The 17,063-nt window shown below is 48.0% G+C and overlaps 1 protein-coding gene and 1 long non-coding RNA gene across 2 annotated transcripts in view; one reads left to right on the forward strand and one right to left on the reverse strand.

Moving 5' to 3' along the window:
* Positions 1–3,899: 3,899 nt before the first annotated feature.
* Positions 3,900–7,881, reverse strand: LOC138737569 (uncharacterized). The gene is made up of 2 exons (XR_011341026.1): positions 7,243–7,881; positions 3,900–4,143 (listed from the first exon to the last, which is right to left on the reverse strand). It is a non-coding gene; the product is annotated as an uncharacterized lncRNA (long non-coding RNA).
* LOC138737568 (fatty acid-binding protein, intestinal-like) overlaps positions 7,603–17,063 on the forward strand; it is a 41,601-nt gene continuing 32,140 nt past the window's right edge. The window contains exons 1-2 of the mRNA XM_069888233.1: positions 7,603–7,852; positions 13,235–13,327. Coding sequence (XP_069744334.1) covers positions 13,261–13,327 — 67 coding nt within the window. The 5' untranslated portion in view covers positions 7,603–7,852; positions 13,235–13,260. The remainder of the gene's footprint in view (positions 7,853–13,234; positions 13,328–17,063) is intronic.

The following is a 17,063-nucleotide window of genomic DNA, read 5'->3' on the forward strand; positions in this document are numbered from 1 at the left end:
CAGATGAGCAGGACATGGGGGAGATGCGAGTGAGGGCTGAGTTGATGATGGTGGAGGGGAAGCCACATTTGTGGAAGAAGGCTGACATTACAGAAGATCTGGTCTGGAAGATCTGATCTCGGGAACAAATGGGGTGGAGAGGGAGATATTGAGAGAAGGGGATTGAATCCTTGCAGGGGCTGTGATGTGAGGACGAGTAGTCAAGGTAGTTGTGGGAGTTGGAAGGTATGTCGGTGGAAAGCTTGTCTCCTGAGATGGAGACAGAGAGATCCAGTGTTGTTGGAGATGGACCAGGAGGGTTTGAGATCAGGGTGGAAGTTGGTCGTGAAGTTGACAAGCTCATCGTGGGTGCATGTGGCAGCCCCAATGTAGTCATCGAAGGGGTGAGTGGTCGTGCCAGTGTAGGCTTACAGCATGGATTGCTCCACAAAGATTACAAACAAGCTGGCATCACTGGGACTCATATGGGCACCCATGGCTACTCCTTTAATTTGAGACAAGTTAAAGAAGTAGTTTTTTTAAATGAGGACAATTCTGCCAGTCAGTGGAGGGTGGTGGTGGTAGAGGGTGATTGGTTGGGTCTTTGGTCCAGAAAGAAGTGAAGTGCTTTAAGACCTTGTGTATGGGGATTCGACTCCATTGTGAAGATGAGGCGGTCCAGTTTGGGGGAATCTGAAGTTATTGAGATGATGGAGGGCATGTGAGGTATCGTGGATGTAGGTGGGGAGGAATTGGGCCAGTGGATAGAAAATAGAGTCAAGGTAAGATTAAACTAGATTGGTGGGGCAAGAGCAGGCAAAAACAAAGGGTCTACCTGGATGTTTGGGTTTGTGTATCTTGGGCAACCAACCAACCAATCTTCCCTTGCAACCACTGCAACCGTGTCTGCCTGTCCCGCATCGGACTTGTCAGCCACAAACGAGCCTGCAGCTGACATGGATATTACCCCTCCATAAATCTTCGTCCGCGAAGCCAAGCCAAAGAAAGATCTTGGGTAGAAGGTAGAATTGAGCAATGTAGGGATGGGAGACAATGAGGTTAGAAGCCGTGGGAGGGAGGTGACCAGAGGTGATGAGGTTGGAGATGGTGGCTTTATGTGCCGTGGTGGGGTCCTGTGGGGCAGGTAGGAGGATCTGTTTGAGAACTCTCATCTGGCGTTAGCACAGTAGGAGTCAGTGTGGCAGATGACCACAGCACCACCCTTGCCTGCAAGTTTGATAGTGAGGTTCGGATTGTTGTAGAGAGTGTAGAGGGCAGAGGTTCAGGTGAGGTGAGATTAGAATAGGAAAGGGGAGTGGTGACGTTGAGTCGATTATATGTGCAATATAAAATTTGACCTGCTGTGTTTCTACAGTGTTGTGTTTTTCCAATACTCAGTACTTTGATTTATGAAGACCAAGATGCCAAAAGCTCTCTTTACCACCCTGTCCACTGGTGATGCCAGTTTCAGGGAATTATGTATCTGTATTCCTAGATCCCTCTGTTCTACCGCACTCCTCAGTGCCTGACCATTTATCGGGTGTCCTTTCTTGGTTTGTCCTTCCAAAATGTAACACTTCACACTCACCTGCATGAAATTCCATCTGCCATTTTCCAGGTGGTCCAGATCCCTCTGCAAGCTTTGAAATCCTTCCTCGCTGTCCACAACGCCCCCAATCTTAATGTCATCTGCAAATTTTTTGATCCAATTTTTCACATTGATATAGACAACAACGGTCTCACCACCGATCCCTGGGGCACATCACTAGTCACAGGCCTCCAGTCTGAGCAGAAATCATCCACCCACTACTCTCTGGCTTCTCCCGTCCATCCATTGTCGAATCCAATTTATTCATTAATCCCTAGTGTCTGACCCTTCCTGACTAACCTCTCATGTGGGACCTTGTCAAGACCTTATTAAAGTCCATGTTGGCAACATCCACAGCCTTTCCTTCATCAACATTTCTGGTAATCTCCTCGGAAAAACTTTATCAGATTGGTTAAACACGGCCTATAACACACAAAGCCATGTTGACTATCCTTCATCAGTTGCTGCCTATCCAAATATTTGTATACCTGATTCTTATACCTTCCAATAACTTATCTACTACTGACGTCAGGCTTACTGGTCTAGAATTTCCAGGGTTTACTTTTGGAGCCTTTTTTAAGCAATGAAACAATGTGAGCTCCCCTCCAATCCTCTGACACCTCCCCCGTGGTTAAAGATATTTTAAATATTTCTTCCAGAGCTACTGCACTTTCTTCACAAGTCTCCCTCGAGGTCTGAATGGACTTCATCTCAGGCCCTGGGATTTATCCACCCTTATTTACTTTCAGCCAGCAAGCACTTCCTCCTCTTTAATCTGTAAAAGTTGCATGACCTCACTGCTTGTTTTCTTGACTTCCCACGACCTATTTCCTGAGTGAATACTGATTGGGGGAAAAAAGCACAAGATCACCCCCATCTCTTTTCACTCCATACTAAACTGACCATTCTGATCTTCCATGGACCCATTTTGTCCCTTACTGTCCTTTTGCTCTTAATATACTTGTCGAAACCCTTAGGATTTTCCTTCACATTATCTCCCAAAGCAACCTCATGTCTTCTTTTAGCCTTCCTGATTTATTTCTTGAGTTTTTTCTTGCATTGTCTATACTCCTTGAGTACCTTATTACAAGCCTAAATTCCTTGCAATGTTCCAGGCATACTTCCTGACCAGCCCCCCCCCCCCCCCCCCCCCACGAGTGATGAAAATTAAACTCTGGATGAACAGGCCCAATTTATATTTGTATGGAAGAACAAAAAAGTGTAAATGAATTCTTCATTCAAACAGAGTTTGGGTGGTGTGGCAGTCCCACAGCACTACACATCGGTCCAGACCTTTCCATTGAGTTTGCTTGTTCTTCCAGTGACCAGTCTCTTTGGTTTCCCCACATCCCAATGGATGGAGGCTGCTTGATCATTTGGCCTCCATGGATGGTCTTTGGTGTGTCAGTGAGTGGTGGAATCTGGGAAGAGTTGAGGGGGATGTGTAGAGAATAAAGAATGGGATTGATGTACGTAGATGATTCTCGTTTGAAGGTCATGCATTTGAAGGTCCTACATCTGATGGTCCTGCATCAAATGGCCCTGTGGACATACTATGCTCTTTCTGTGCTCTAGGGGCTTGGTCATTAACTCTCCCTAGAATCAACAGTGGGGCCCTCACTTTGACCAACATTGGAGCCATTCAGAAATCATCATAAAATCTACAATATACAGTTCACAAATTTTTTTTTTAGACATACAGCATAGTAACATGCCCTTTTATTTTGAATGGTGGGAAGAAACCGAAGTCCCTACATCAAACCCACACAGACATGGGAGAGAGCATACAAACTCCTCACTCACCAGGCAGAATTTGAACCCCAGTCCCAATCGCTGCCGCTGTAACGTGTTGCACTAACCGCTAAGCCAACCGTGCCCCCCACTTCTGACAACATTGAGGTAAAGAAGTCAGTGCATGCTGGGGCCTAGTACAGATTTGTAGTGCACAGCAGGTCACGGTGATTAACGCTTAAGGCCTGAGCCCTTTGTCAAGAGCAAAAAAAGACAGACTCCAAATTAAAAAGGGTGAGGGGAAAGGGGGGAGGAGAGGAGGGAGGAAGGGTTGGGGGGGGCGATTCCAGGCTAACAAGTCATAGGTAGATACAGGTGAGGGAGTAGAATAGAATAAATCTGAGATGATAAGGGGAGCGATAGCTATCAAAATGGAGAGGGAAGGGAAGGGCTGAGGAGCTGGAGGGAAGGAGAGACAGAGAGAGAGGTTTGGGGGGCAGGGTTAAACGGAGGTTGATGTTCATGCCGTCTGGTTGGAGGATGCCAAGATGGAATATTAGGTGTTTGTAGCACAATCAATAACCACCCGCAGATATGAAGCAAGAAGTCAAAGGCTTTATTAATCAGAAAATCCAGACATGCTTCTACACGCTGCTGGCTCGCATCCAAGGCAGGTATGGTGTAGGTGACAAGGGCTCTCGGCCTTTATTAGGGACCCCATAGGGAGGGGCTACAGGTACGGAAGGCGGTCCGGCCCTGCCTGGCCCAGTGAGGACATGCCCGGACAGTGTTGTTCCTCCAATTTGCAGGTGGCCTCCGTTGTCCCCGGCTGCCCGAGGTCATTTCTATAAAGGAGTGTAACTGAGCTATTATGACAGAAACAAACCCGTTAAACAACAAGTAGACATTTCTACAGAGGCCTTGGGGCAGAGTTGGTGCAGGAAGGAAAACCAATAGCTTTCGCCTCAAAAGCCCTGACAACAGTAGAGACCCAGATATGCCATTATCGAGAGGGAGCTGTTGGCAGCCGTGTACGAATGCGAAAAATTCCACAAATTCCTCTGCGGGAGAGAGTTTGTGGTGGAGATTGATCATTGCCCCCTGGAACACATCCAGAAAAAGAACCTCAGCAAGGTACCAGCCAGACTGCAGACACTACTCATTGGCTCCAATGCTATGACTTCACCTTGAAGGACAAACCAGGAAAGGAAATGGTGCTTGTCGATGCCTTGTAACACTTTTCCCCAAATGAAAAGTCCAAGATGAAGGGCATGGGGATCGAGGTACATCACCTTGTTGGTGTGACCAGCACCAAGCCCGATCAGGGAAGAATCCACTCAGCTGCTCTCCCAACAAGTGCAGCTTGCAATATGTCAGTATTGGTCTGTCAGAAATGACACATCTCTGGGAGAATGGTGTTTTGCTGACGATGCAAAAAGAAATTCTCCAGAAAATAGGCCGCATGTGAAGGGAGAAACGCAAACTTAGAGCAACGTCAGCAATGTCCTGGACGAGCATCTATGAAGGCAGAGAAAAGGTGATGGCTGCATGTCAGACATGCCAATAGGACATATGGTGCGCTGAGGTAGCAGCGAGCAAGCACACACTCAGAAAAAACTGTACAACAGGCTTTATTTCAGTCAAGGTCTGAACACCAGTTCAACCCTTGGTGGCTCCCCATGTGATTGGCTCAGGAGGGGCCAGCTCAGGTTTCTATTCGGGTCGGCTGATTGACAGCCGTCCAGGTGGAGTCAGCCCCTTAGGTGACCTTCCTGCAGGTAGGGAGATCACCCCCCTGCAGCCAGCTGGTGGTCGTATCACCACAATGACGGAACACACAACAGAAGGAGGAGATGATTCTGCTGAAATACCTGCCAGGCCATGGCACACAGTGGGAGCACAGTGAGTACTAAGGGTGGTAGCTAACTGTGTCCTGTTACTACACTAAGTTCCCACCATTTCAGTGGTGCAAGCACTCTTTGCAGAACAGGGGATGCCTGGGCAAGTGATATGTGACAATGGGCCCCAATTCACATCGCATGAATTCAGAGAGCTCTGGCTGCAGGATATGGATTCACTATCACAGCATCGTCCCCACACTACCCCAAGGGCCATGGGTTCACGGAGAGACACGTGCAGACAGTCAAACGCACACTCACCAAGGGTCAAGGGATGAAAGAGCACCCTCACCTCGCTCTTCTGTCACTACGGGCTGACATGAAATCCCCGGCAGGGATTTTGAATGGAAGGAAATACCAAACCACCCCGCCAAGCAAAATTCATCCTTCAGATGATCAGGAGGAAACCAGAGGAAAGTTGGCGGTCGTACAGGAGGGAGGGCGTCAGTACTACTACAGACATGGGCAATCCTTACCAGAGGAGAAAGGGGAGTAGATGGGAGGAGAGAGGGGAGAGAAAGGGAGTAGATGGGGAGGAGAGAGGGGAGAGGAAGGGAGTAGATGGGGAGAGGAGGGGAGTAGATGGGGAGGAGAGAGGGGAGAGGAGGGGAGTAGATGGTGAAGGAGAGAGGGGAGAGGAGGGGAGTAGATGGGGAGGAGATGGGGAGGAGAGAGGGGAGAGGAGGGGAGTAGATGGGGAGGAGGAGAGAGGGAAGAGGAGGGGAGTAGATGGGGAAGGAAAGAGGGGAGAGAAAGGGAGGAGATGGAGGAGGAGAGAGGGGGATTTTGTATACTCGATACCTGTGATGATTTTGTTGCTAGGAGCATGAAGAAACATAGAAACATAGAAACATGGAAGATAGGAGCAGGAGTAGGTCATTCGACCCTTCAAGCCTGCTCCGCCATACAACGAGATCATGGCTGATCTTAAAGTTCAGTACCCCATTCCCGCCTTCTCTCCGTAACCTTTAATACCCTTATACTGAAGAAATAGATCTAATTCCCTCTTAAATATATTTAATGAACCTGCCTCTACTGCCCTCTGTGGCAATGAATTCCACAGATTCACCACCCTCTGGGTATAGAAATTCCTCCTCATCTCGGTCCTAAATGGTTTGCCTATTATCCTCAAACCATGGCCCCGGGTTCTGGATTTTCACATCATTGGAAACATCCCATCTGCATCCATTCTGTCCAGTCCTGCCAGAATTTTATATGTCTCTATGAGATCCCCTCTCAATCTTCTAAACTCCAGGGAGTACAATACCAATTTGTGCAATCTTTCCTCATAAGTCATTCCTGCCATTCCAGGTATCAGCCTGGTGAATCGCCTCTGCACTCCCTCCATTGCAAGAACAGCCTTCCTTAGATAAGGTGATCAAAACTGCACACAATATTCCAGGTGTGGTCTCACCAAGGCCCTGTACAGCTGCAGTAAGGTATCCTTGTTCCTATACTCAAACCCTCTTGATATGAAGGCCTTTTTAACCGCCTGCTGTACCTGCATGCTCGTCTTCAGAGACTGGTGTACAAGTACCCCTCGGTCTCTCTGCACTTCCCCATCTCTTAATCTATTGCCATTCAAATAGTAATCTGCCCTCCGGTTTGTATTTCCAAAGTGGATAACCTCACATTTATCCACATTGTAGTGCATTTGCCATGTATCTACCCAGTCCCTCAATTTATCCAAATCACACTGGAGCTTCCTGACCCCCGGGGAAGAAGAGAGGGGGAGGAGATGGGGAGAGGAGATGGCGGGAGGAGAGAGGGGGAGGAGGGGAGGAGAGGAGATGCCAGGAGGAGGGGAGGAGATGGGGGGGAGGAGAGAGTGGGGTATTGTATACTCGATACCTGTGACTATTTTGTTGCGAGGAGCATGGACTCTAAGGCCCTATCACACTGATGAGCGGTGCCTGTGCACAATCATATTAATGAGTTGTTACACACGCCAGTAAACATGGCATAATTACAACCAGAAAGTTTTAGCTGTAAATTGCATCTCTCGAATGCTTTATTTTGACCCCCCCCCCCCCCCCCCCCACTTACAAAAGGGACACAAGGTGTGTCATGAAATTTGTTGTAAAGCGATACTGCCTCTTGGAGACGTCCTCAATGGAGCTTTAACACTTCCTGAAACTGCAGGGAGAATCCACAGAGATGCACGTCGACATTCCCTCTGGAGGGGAGGTTCCAGGCTGTTAAAGTGGTTGGCTCTGGGTTCATTGTTGCCAACACCACTGGATACTCTGCATCCACCAGCACAGCGCGGGTTAATAAAATCTGCGGCTTTTGTGCTTTTTCCCTTTCCACTGAGGCTTGTCATGAAGCTGGTCATTTCATTGGTAAATTCAAGTCCTGGCAGCCCGTGCTGACATGTCCCATTCCTCCATCAGTGTCAATTCACAGGGTGAGCAAGCAACGACTTGCCGAGACGTCGTTAATACAGTCAGGAAGCAAAGAACAAGTAACAACTAAATCTGGAGCCACCTGAGGAGATGAAACACCCCACATTACCCACCTCACCGTGGCGCTGAGGTGTGAACAGATCCAGCTGAAGTTTTACAGCGCCTCTGTTGATAGTCACCTGGCGCTGAGCGGAACTAGCAGGACTGCGGGAAGGGCACAGCCCATTAGGATCCTGGTGTTCCAGGAACAAGTAAGTGTTTTGTACATTCAAGGGGTACAACGACTTCAACAGCCTATTTCTGCTCCTATGTCTTGTGGTCTTAAAGATATGGGCTTCTCAGACTGAGCCAGTATTGAGTTGGCGTTGAGTAGCCTTCCAGAACCGCTGCAGTCCCTGAGGGGTGGAGACACCCCCCAGAACTGGTAGAGAGGGAGTTCCAGGGTTTACACTCAGTGGAGGTGAAGGAAAGGTGAGATATTTCAAAGTCAGAATGGTGTGTAACAAGAGGGTAATGTCAGGTGGCAACCCTGTGATCTTGCTGCCCTTGGCCTTCTGGAAGGAGTCTCAGAGAGTCGAGGCAGTGCGTCCTGCAGACGGTGCAAACTGCTCCCCCTGGGCGTGGGTGGGGGAGTGAGTGGGGGGAGGGATGTGGATGGAGTGCCTGTCAGACAGGCTGCTGCGATCTGTGTAGTGTCGAGTTTTCTGCGAGCTGTAAAACCTGCCCTCGCCCAGAGCCTTGGAAACTCTGGGGAGTTGGGAGGCTAGTGACGTGCCCCAGAGTTCCTTGTGAAACTGCAAGTACATGATAGCCTTTGCAATGCCCAATTGGGCAGTAATGTTCAGTGAAAACAGACATTCTGAAGGAACATCTGGCCTCACAGCACCCAGTGGAGGTGTACCCCCAGTGGAGGTGTACCCCCAGTGGAGGTGTACTCCCAGTGGAGGTGTACATACAGTGGAGGTGTACACACAGTGGAGTTGTACACGCAGTGGAGGTGTACACGCAATGGAGATATACTACAGTGGAGGTGGAGGTGTACCCACAGTAGAGGTGTACCCACAGTGGAGGTGTACACACAGTGGAGGTATACTACAGTGGAGGTGTACATACCGTGGAGGTGTACTGTGGTGAATGTCTGCCAAGCTGCCTGTCACCCCTCTGGCGAGCCTTGCTGCACTAACATTGGCTGTGCATTATCTCTACTGTTAAGGACACTCCCCTTGGATATAACTGTATATGCACCTATTGTCTTTCATCATGAGTTTCTGATAATAAAAGCCATGATTATTGTTTGACCACATCATCTTTGTTTACTTCATCAACTGGTACTTCATGTACACACAGTGGAGGTATACCACAGTGGAGGTGTACATACAGTGGAGGTATACTACAGTGGATGTGTACATACAGTGGAGTTTTACACGCAGTGGAGGAATACTACAGTGGAGGTATGCTACACTGGAAGTGTACACACAGTGGATGTGTACATACAGTGGAGGTATACTACAGTGGATGTGTACATACAGTGGAGTTTTACACACAGTGGAGGAATACTACAGTGGAGGTATACTACAGTGGAAGTGTACACACAGTGGAGGTGTACCTACGGTGGAGGTGTACATACAGTGGAGGTGTACAACCAGTGGATGTGTACATACAGTGGAAGTATACTACAGTGGAGTTGTACACACAGTGGATGTGTACATACAGTGGAGTTGTACACGCAGTGGAGGAATACTACAATGGAGGTGTACACAAAATGGAGTTGTACACGCAGTAGAGGTGTACACACAGTGGAGGAATACTACAGTGGAGGTATACTACAGTGGAGGTGTACACTCAGTGGAGGTGTACACACAGTAAAAGTGTACACACAGTGGAGGTATACTACAGTGGAGGTGTACACAAAATGGAGGTGTACATGCAGTGGAGGTGTACACACAGTAAAAGTGTATACACAGTGGAGGAATACTACGGTGGTGGTGTACATACAGTGGAGGTGTACATGCAGTGGTGGTGTACATACAGTGGAGGTGTACATACAGTGGAGGTAAATACATTTTTTCCTTTATTTGCCCCTGTGCTCCACAGTGTTAAATTTATAATCAAACAATTCACATGTGATTAATGTATATATTCCAGTTATTTGTATTCATTTTGGTTTGACCATGTAGAAATTGCAGCACTTTTTGTACATCGTCCCTTCATTTCAGGGCACCATAATATTTGGGACAGAGCAATGGTTTATTTATTAGGTTATGTTTCATACTTTGTTACTTATCCCTTTCATGCAATGACTGCTTGAAGTCTATGATTCACAGACATCACCAGGTGCCGAGCATCTTCTCCAGTTATGCTCTGACAGGTTTCTACTGCAGCCGTCTTCAGCCCCTGCTTGTTTCGGAAGCTTGTCTCCTTAAGCTTTTCTCTCTAGAACATGGAAGGCGTGTCCCGTTGGATTTAGATCAGCTGACTGACTTGGCCATTCAAGAATTTTCCAGTTTTTATCTTTGGAAAAACTCCTTTGTTGCTTTAGCAGTGTTTGTCTTGTAGTAGAGTGAAGTGCCGTCCGATAAGTTCGATCCTGAGCAGAGGAGATGTTTCTGTACACTCGAATTCATTTTGCTACTGATATCAGCAGTTACATCATCAGTGAAGATAAGTGTCCCAGTGCCTGTGGCAGCTGTAAATGCCCAGGCCATAACACCCCTCCACCATGTTTCCAGATGCTTTGATCTTGGGCAATTGCTTTATGCCTCCACACTTTGCTCTTGCCATCTCTCTGAAACAGGTTAATCTTGGTCTCATCTCTTCTCAAGACCTTTGTCCAGAATTCTGCAGGCTCTTGGCAAACTGTGATCTGGCCATCCTGTTTCTGTGGCTAACTAATGGTTTGCATCTTGCAGTGTAGCCTCTGTATTTCTGTTCATGAAGTCTTCTGCGGACGGTAGTCATTGACGCAACCACACCTGCCTCCTGAAGAGTGTTTCTGATCTGTCGGACAGGGGTTTGGGGATTTGCCTTCATTACTCTGTCATCAGCACTGGAGGTCATTCCATGGGATAGCAGTCACTTTACGATTACTGAGCTCACCAGGACGTCCTTTCTTCTTAATGATGTTCCTTGAGGTGCACCTGTGTTGATAATCAGTGAGGAGGAGACGTTCCCAATTTGTACTGACTGATCTTCCGATGAGAAAGTCAAGGATCCAGTTGCAGAGGGGGGCATAGAGGCCAAGAGTTTGTAGCTTCTTGACTAGCACTGAGGTAACAATGGGATTGAAGGCTGAGCTGCAGTTGATGAAGAGCAGCCATATTTATGAGTTGCTGTTTTCAGGGTGATCCAGAGCTGAGTGGAGAGCCAGCGATATTGCATCTGCCATGGAGCGATTGTGACGATAGGAGAATTGCAGTGGCTTCAGTTCTTTGTTTAGGTACATGTTAATTCTGGCCATGACCAGCCTCTCGAAGCATTTAATCACAGTAGAAGTTTAGTGCTACTGGGTGGTAGTTATTGAGGCAGATCACACTATTCCTCTTGGGTATCGGGATAATTGATGCCCGATAATTGAAGCTGGTGGGAACCACCAACTGCAGCAATGACAGGTTGAAAATATCCGTTAGTTGGTTGGTGCAGATTTTCAGTCCCCTGCCAGGTTCGCCATCAGGGTCTTGCAAGGGTTTACCCTCTGTCATCGCCCTCAGAGACAGATATCACAGGGTCCTCTGCCTTTTCAGGGATTGTAGTCAGCACTGTTTGGTTCTTCTTCTGGTTTCTGTGGCTTTGTATTTGAGTTGTAATTGTTCTGAATGGAAATATGTTCAGTCAGAATGCTCTCCGCGGAGACAAAGAATGGTTGATGTTTTGAGCCAAAACCCTTAGAAAATTTGATGAGAGCTCTGAGAGGGTCTACACAACAAGTCCTCAGATCCCTTCCAATGTGATTGGAATGCTGGTTCTCAAACACCCGGATGAGTTCCAGGAATCAGGAAGGATGGGACGCAGAGGGATTGCTGGGATGGGATGGGATTTCTGGTACGCAGAGAGATTTTTCCACCTGGGAGTGATGACCTAATAAATGTTTTCTGGTTAATTGGATAGAAAAAAAGTTATTCCCTCTGACGAACAGAACAATAAATGAAGTTTATTATTTCAAAATCACGAGCAAGATATCCAAAGGTGGGGGGGGGGGGAGGGGAGGGGAGGAGGATGAGGAAACATCTTCTATCATGCGGTTGTTGGAGACGAATAAGCTCCTGAAGTGATTCTCAATCATTTTAACACTTAAGTTTGCGAAGAACTTACTGGGGAGGGGGCTTCCAGTATGTGGAACAGAGGGTGGGTGCAGGGGCAAAGCCTTTGAAAGAGCCAGGAAGGTGCAGCAGTGCCTACACTTCCTGAGGAGATGAGGAGGGCAGGGCAACTGGCCCCCATTGTGACAGGACCACAACTGGGGGGTGTCCTGTCTGGCTGGGTGGGACGGGAGCTGCAAAGCATCAGATTAGAACTCAATACAGAGGATCAGCAAAATGGCCCAGAAGATATTTGGGGTCTCCCCTTTCTCCATTGAAGACATGCACTGGGAGTATTGTTGAAACAGGGCTCAAAGAATTATTGAGGACCCTTTCCAAATCTTTAACCCTTTACCTTCAGGAAGGAGGTACAGGGCCTTTAACATCAGGACTTTTTCCCACAGGCTGGGAAATTGTATCCTCTAACCAAGCAAATCATCCCAAAGTATTTTAGCATGGTTACCATAGTGGTTAACAAATCGCTATTACAGCAGGTGGTCGGTGATTAAACCAGCTCCCCCTCCAGGCATGCCTGGCGCAGAGGGTGGCTAGACACCCTGCAGGATGAAAAATTTGTCAAAGGGCGGACGAACCCTCTCGGAGGGTTAGCGGCCATCAAGCAAACGCATGCCATGAGACGTGGACAGGGCATCCCTTGCATCGAAACTCAGTCTGGCCATTCACTGCAACGGAACTTCCCCCAGCCATCGTGGACCTCACCATGCCACTGGATCCGGGAGGGAATATCGAGAGGGTGGGTCTGGACCTGTGCAATCCCCCTCCTCACCTCAATCCATTCACGCACATGCTGTTCTTTTCTGATGAGTGGGGTATTCTCATATCAAATCCCAGAAACTGACTGAAAGGAAGCATCATCATCCTGTGGGATGGACGGCCAGAAGAATTACTGCACCAGTGACCCGGATTTGAATCTGCCGCTGTCAGTCAGGAGTTTGTAAGTTCTCCCCGTATCTGCGTGGGTTTCCTCCGGGTGCTCTGGTTTCCTCCCACTGTTCAAAATGTACGGGGTTGTAGGTTAATTGGTGCATGTGGGTGGCGTGGGCTTATGGGCTAGAAGGGCCTGTTACTGTGCTGTATGTCTAAATTTAAAAATATTTATTTGCCTGTATATTTATTTTAAATGATTTTATTTGGTATTCATGCAATTATTATGTGCTGTGTAAGCATGTGCACCGTGGTCCGGAGAAACTCTGCCTTGTCTGGTTGTAATGTACAGTTGGGTGGTAATGAACTTGAAGATGAGCTGATCTGCTTTCCTTGGGCCCTGTCATTCCATCTCCCAGTTTGGACAGTGCTAATTCTTGCCTCTTTCACCAGGTTCGAGTTTCAAGAAAAACTGAGCCATGGCTTTCGAAGGTGATTGGAAAGTCTGTGAAAATAATAATTTTGAAGCATTCCTCATTGCCTTTGGTAAGTCAGTCCTTCCTCACCTCTGTGGTGTGCTGTCGTACAGAAAGCAGACACAAAACTTAAAGACTGTTCAACAGGCTTTATTCCACTTAAAGTCCCTGCTGCAGTGAGCTGTAGATCTGAGTGACTGACCTCCAGGGGCCAGATGTGGCTTATATCCTGGCAGATGATTGGCAGCCGACTGGGTGGGGCTTGGTCCATTCAGGTCAGCTGATTGACAGCTGGCCATGTGTGGCCTTGTCCTCCAGTGCTCTTCCTGCAGGTACACAGGTCACCCCTGCAGTCGGCTAGTGGTGTATCACCACAACCTCCAGAAGCAACGTCAAAGACTAATTGGTGTGTTACTGTGCTGTCATTCTTGAAATTTGTTTTTGTCACATTGGACATGGTTCAGTGAGAAGGGTTCCTCCTCCTGCCGCAGGTCAACTCTAACGTGCTGCACAAACTCAGCAGTTCATACAGCATCTATCGGAAGTAAAAGGAAACCAACATTTTGGGCCTGAATCCCTTTGTCAAGGTGTGAGGAAACTGATGCTAACCTATAAAATGGAGGAGCCAGACCCAATATTCTGCCTGGGAATTCTCCAAACAGGGGGCATTAACGTCAACTTCCCCAGCCTCCGCTAAAGCCCTCCCCGAGTTGGTGGAAAGCTGAAGAGATTTGCTTTTACCTTGATGAAGAGCTCAGGCCCGAAACATTGGCTTCTCTTTACTTCCTATATGTCTCGCAGCCACCACCCCCGCTCTCCCGGGGCCGTATCCAATGGACCGCTGCCTTTTAAAAAAAAAAATTGACACTTACGCTGTGGGATGAAAATTGTGACTGTCTACTCTATCAACTCCTGGCACGGGTTTATCCATCCTCTCCCTTTATAGTCAATATTTTCCAATCCACTTCTCCTAAACCTGCATATCCTTCCCAAAATGTCGCATCCAGATCTGCACACAACTATGTCAAATGCAGCCTAACCAAGGCTTCATTCGCCTTCAACATGACTTAGAACGTAGCACACAGTCCAGCACAGTACAAGCCCTGAGGCCCACAGTGTTGTGCTGACCCAATGGCCTAGTCTAACAACTACCTAGAATTTCCTGTCTGCAAAACCCTCCATTTCTCTCTGTTCTATTTACCTATCTGTAGTCTCGTAAAAGATCCTATTGTACCTACCTCCACTACCATTGCCAGCAGTGCATTCCATCCACCCACCACTCAGCATTAAGGAAAACATAACCTATAACTTGAGGGGAAGGTACAGCACCTTCCAAAAAATTTGGCAGCTGTACCTAAACCATATAGGAGCTTCGGGGCCCAGTTCTGGGGTGGGGGGGGGGGGTGGGGGGGGTGGGGGGGAAGGGTGGGGGAAACAAGGGGTCTGTCTCAGACCAGCAAGTAAGTCAGGGAAAAAAAAAGGAAAATCGGCCCGATCTCTGACCACTGGACCATTAACTCCCCAACATGATTTTTTCCCATGCTGTGAATGTTTTAATGTCTTAAATCAGGGGTGTCAAACTCAAATTCATGGAGGGTAAAATTAAAAACTTGGACTAAGTCGAGGGCCAAACTAAATATTTATTGAAAATTTTTAACAACATCTGCATGTTTTCTCTTCTTTCAACATATGTAATGTTAAACTTTAGGATATAACTTTAGGAGGATAATGTTACAGGTCAGGAGTAGGTAGCTCAAGTTCACCCTTTGCTTGACCTGAGGGAAACATATTTGGTCCCTGTGGAGATGTAGTCAGCATTCACAGGCTGTGTCCATTTTGGCCTGCATCAGGACTCAGCATTTCCTGCTCACTCCTCAGGCTCTAGGCCTCTATTCACCCTCGACCCACCATCCCTCTACCTGACCAGTCCTTTACCCAACCTCTACTCACCCTTCACTCCACTCGCTCTGCCTCTACCCACCCCATCCTATACACGCCCCTCTACTGCCTCTCCCCTCAACCTGTTCCTCACTCTACCTGTCTCTTACCCTCTAATCACCCCTCCCCTACTCGCCCAGCCCTCCCCTTTTACCTCTTCCCTATCCACCCCTCCTTCTACTCATCCCTCCCTCTAACTGCCCCTCGCACCACTATAACTTCCCCTGCCCATTACTCCTCACCTACACCCTCTGCCCACCCCTGCTTACCCACCCACTCAGGCCCAGCGCGCTGCCGATCAGCCTTTGCGGACAGCCACCATCTCTCTCTTCACGTGCAGGGCCGAACCAGCTATCCCTGGGGTCCGCGCAGGTGCAAGTGCTGAAGGCCGTGGTGACCGGGAGAAGTGCGCTCGCGCTGTGGAAGGGCCATCCGGTGCCAGTCGTGCGGGTCTCGCGCTGCCCGGGGTCCGTGCGCAGCCTGCCATGCCCGTCGCGCCGACAGGAAATCACAGGCGCTCGCCCATCCGCCGCACCGCTCGACAGGTGGGAGAAGTGACTGGTTGTGCGGGGAGCCTTCCAACTGGCTTGCCGGCTGATGACATCGACAGACTTCTCATGTTACAATTTCTCGTGTTACAATGGGGAAGGATGTGCAATGAAGGGGGAGGATGGTGGGGGTGGCATTACTAAAAAACAGCATCGGCTCTCGCTGTAGGGTGGGCCACCTCTAATACATTTTTGAAATGATCTTGCGGGCCAAATATAATTATATCGCGGGCCAAATTTGGCCCGCGGGCCAGAGTTTGACATGTGTGTCTTAAATGTTCAGTTTTGGTTGTTTATGTGTTAAGTGTTTGATGTTGAGGGAATGAGGCGGGAGGGGGGAGAGAAAGGGGAAGGGGTGTTAGGTTTGGACTCGATAGAAAATTTGCATAAATTGGATAAGTTGTAGTTGACACAGATTTGTAAATAATGTTGATGACAGAGTTGTAAACTGATGAGTTCAAATCTGGAAAACTATAAATAAATTATTCAGAAAAAAATCCAGAACTTTCTTCTTGTATCTGTACTTAACTCCCAAGAACTTTAAAACTATGCCCCTTCAGATTTGTCCTGGGAAAGAGCCTCTGGCCATCCATATAATGTCTCTCATCATCTATCAGGCCACCCCTCATCTTCTGACACTCCAAGGAGAAACCTATCCTCATAAGGCATGTTCTCCAATCCAGGTAGCATCCTTGTAAATCTCCTCTTTCTACACCCTCTCCCTAGCTTCCACGTGATATGGGGGCACCTATAGCCCTGAGCGTAAAGCCCTGCAAAAGGTAGTAGGCGCAGCCCAGGACATCACAGGCAAAACTCTCCCCACCATCCAGTACATCTACAGGGAATGCTGCAGCATTCATTAAAAACCCCCATCACCCAGCACACACTCTGTTCTCGCTGCTGCCATCAGGAAAGAGGTGTAGGGGCCACGTGACTCACACCACCAGGTTCAGGAACAGCTGCTACCCCTCCACCATCAGACTCCTCAACAACAAACTCAATAAGAGACTCAATGAAGGACTCTTACTTGATTGATATTTTTCTCTCTGTTTATTGCAATGCTGGTTTGTTTACATTTCTTTATTTGTTTACATGTGCACATTGAGTAAGTTTAACACTACCAATACATGCTAATTCTGTCTTGCCCGCAGGACCAAGAATCTGAGTTATATATGATGTCATGTATGTACTCTGACAATAAATCTGATTCTTCCTGCAGTGAGGAGCCCAGAACTGAAAACAAAGTCCAACACACCATATGCCTTTCAAACACACTTTGAGTGATGTATGGACATGGAGCCCTAGATCTCTTGGTTCTTC

The sequence above is a fragment of the Narcine bancroftii genome, chromosome 6 (assembly GCF_036971445.1).
Source record: "Narcine bancroftii isolate sNarBan1 chromosome 6, sNarBan1.hap1, whole genome shotgun sequence".
Lineage (NCBI taxonomy): Eukaryota > Metazoa > Chordata > Chondrichthyes > Torpediniformes > Narcinidae > Narcine > Narcine bancroftii.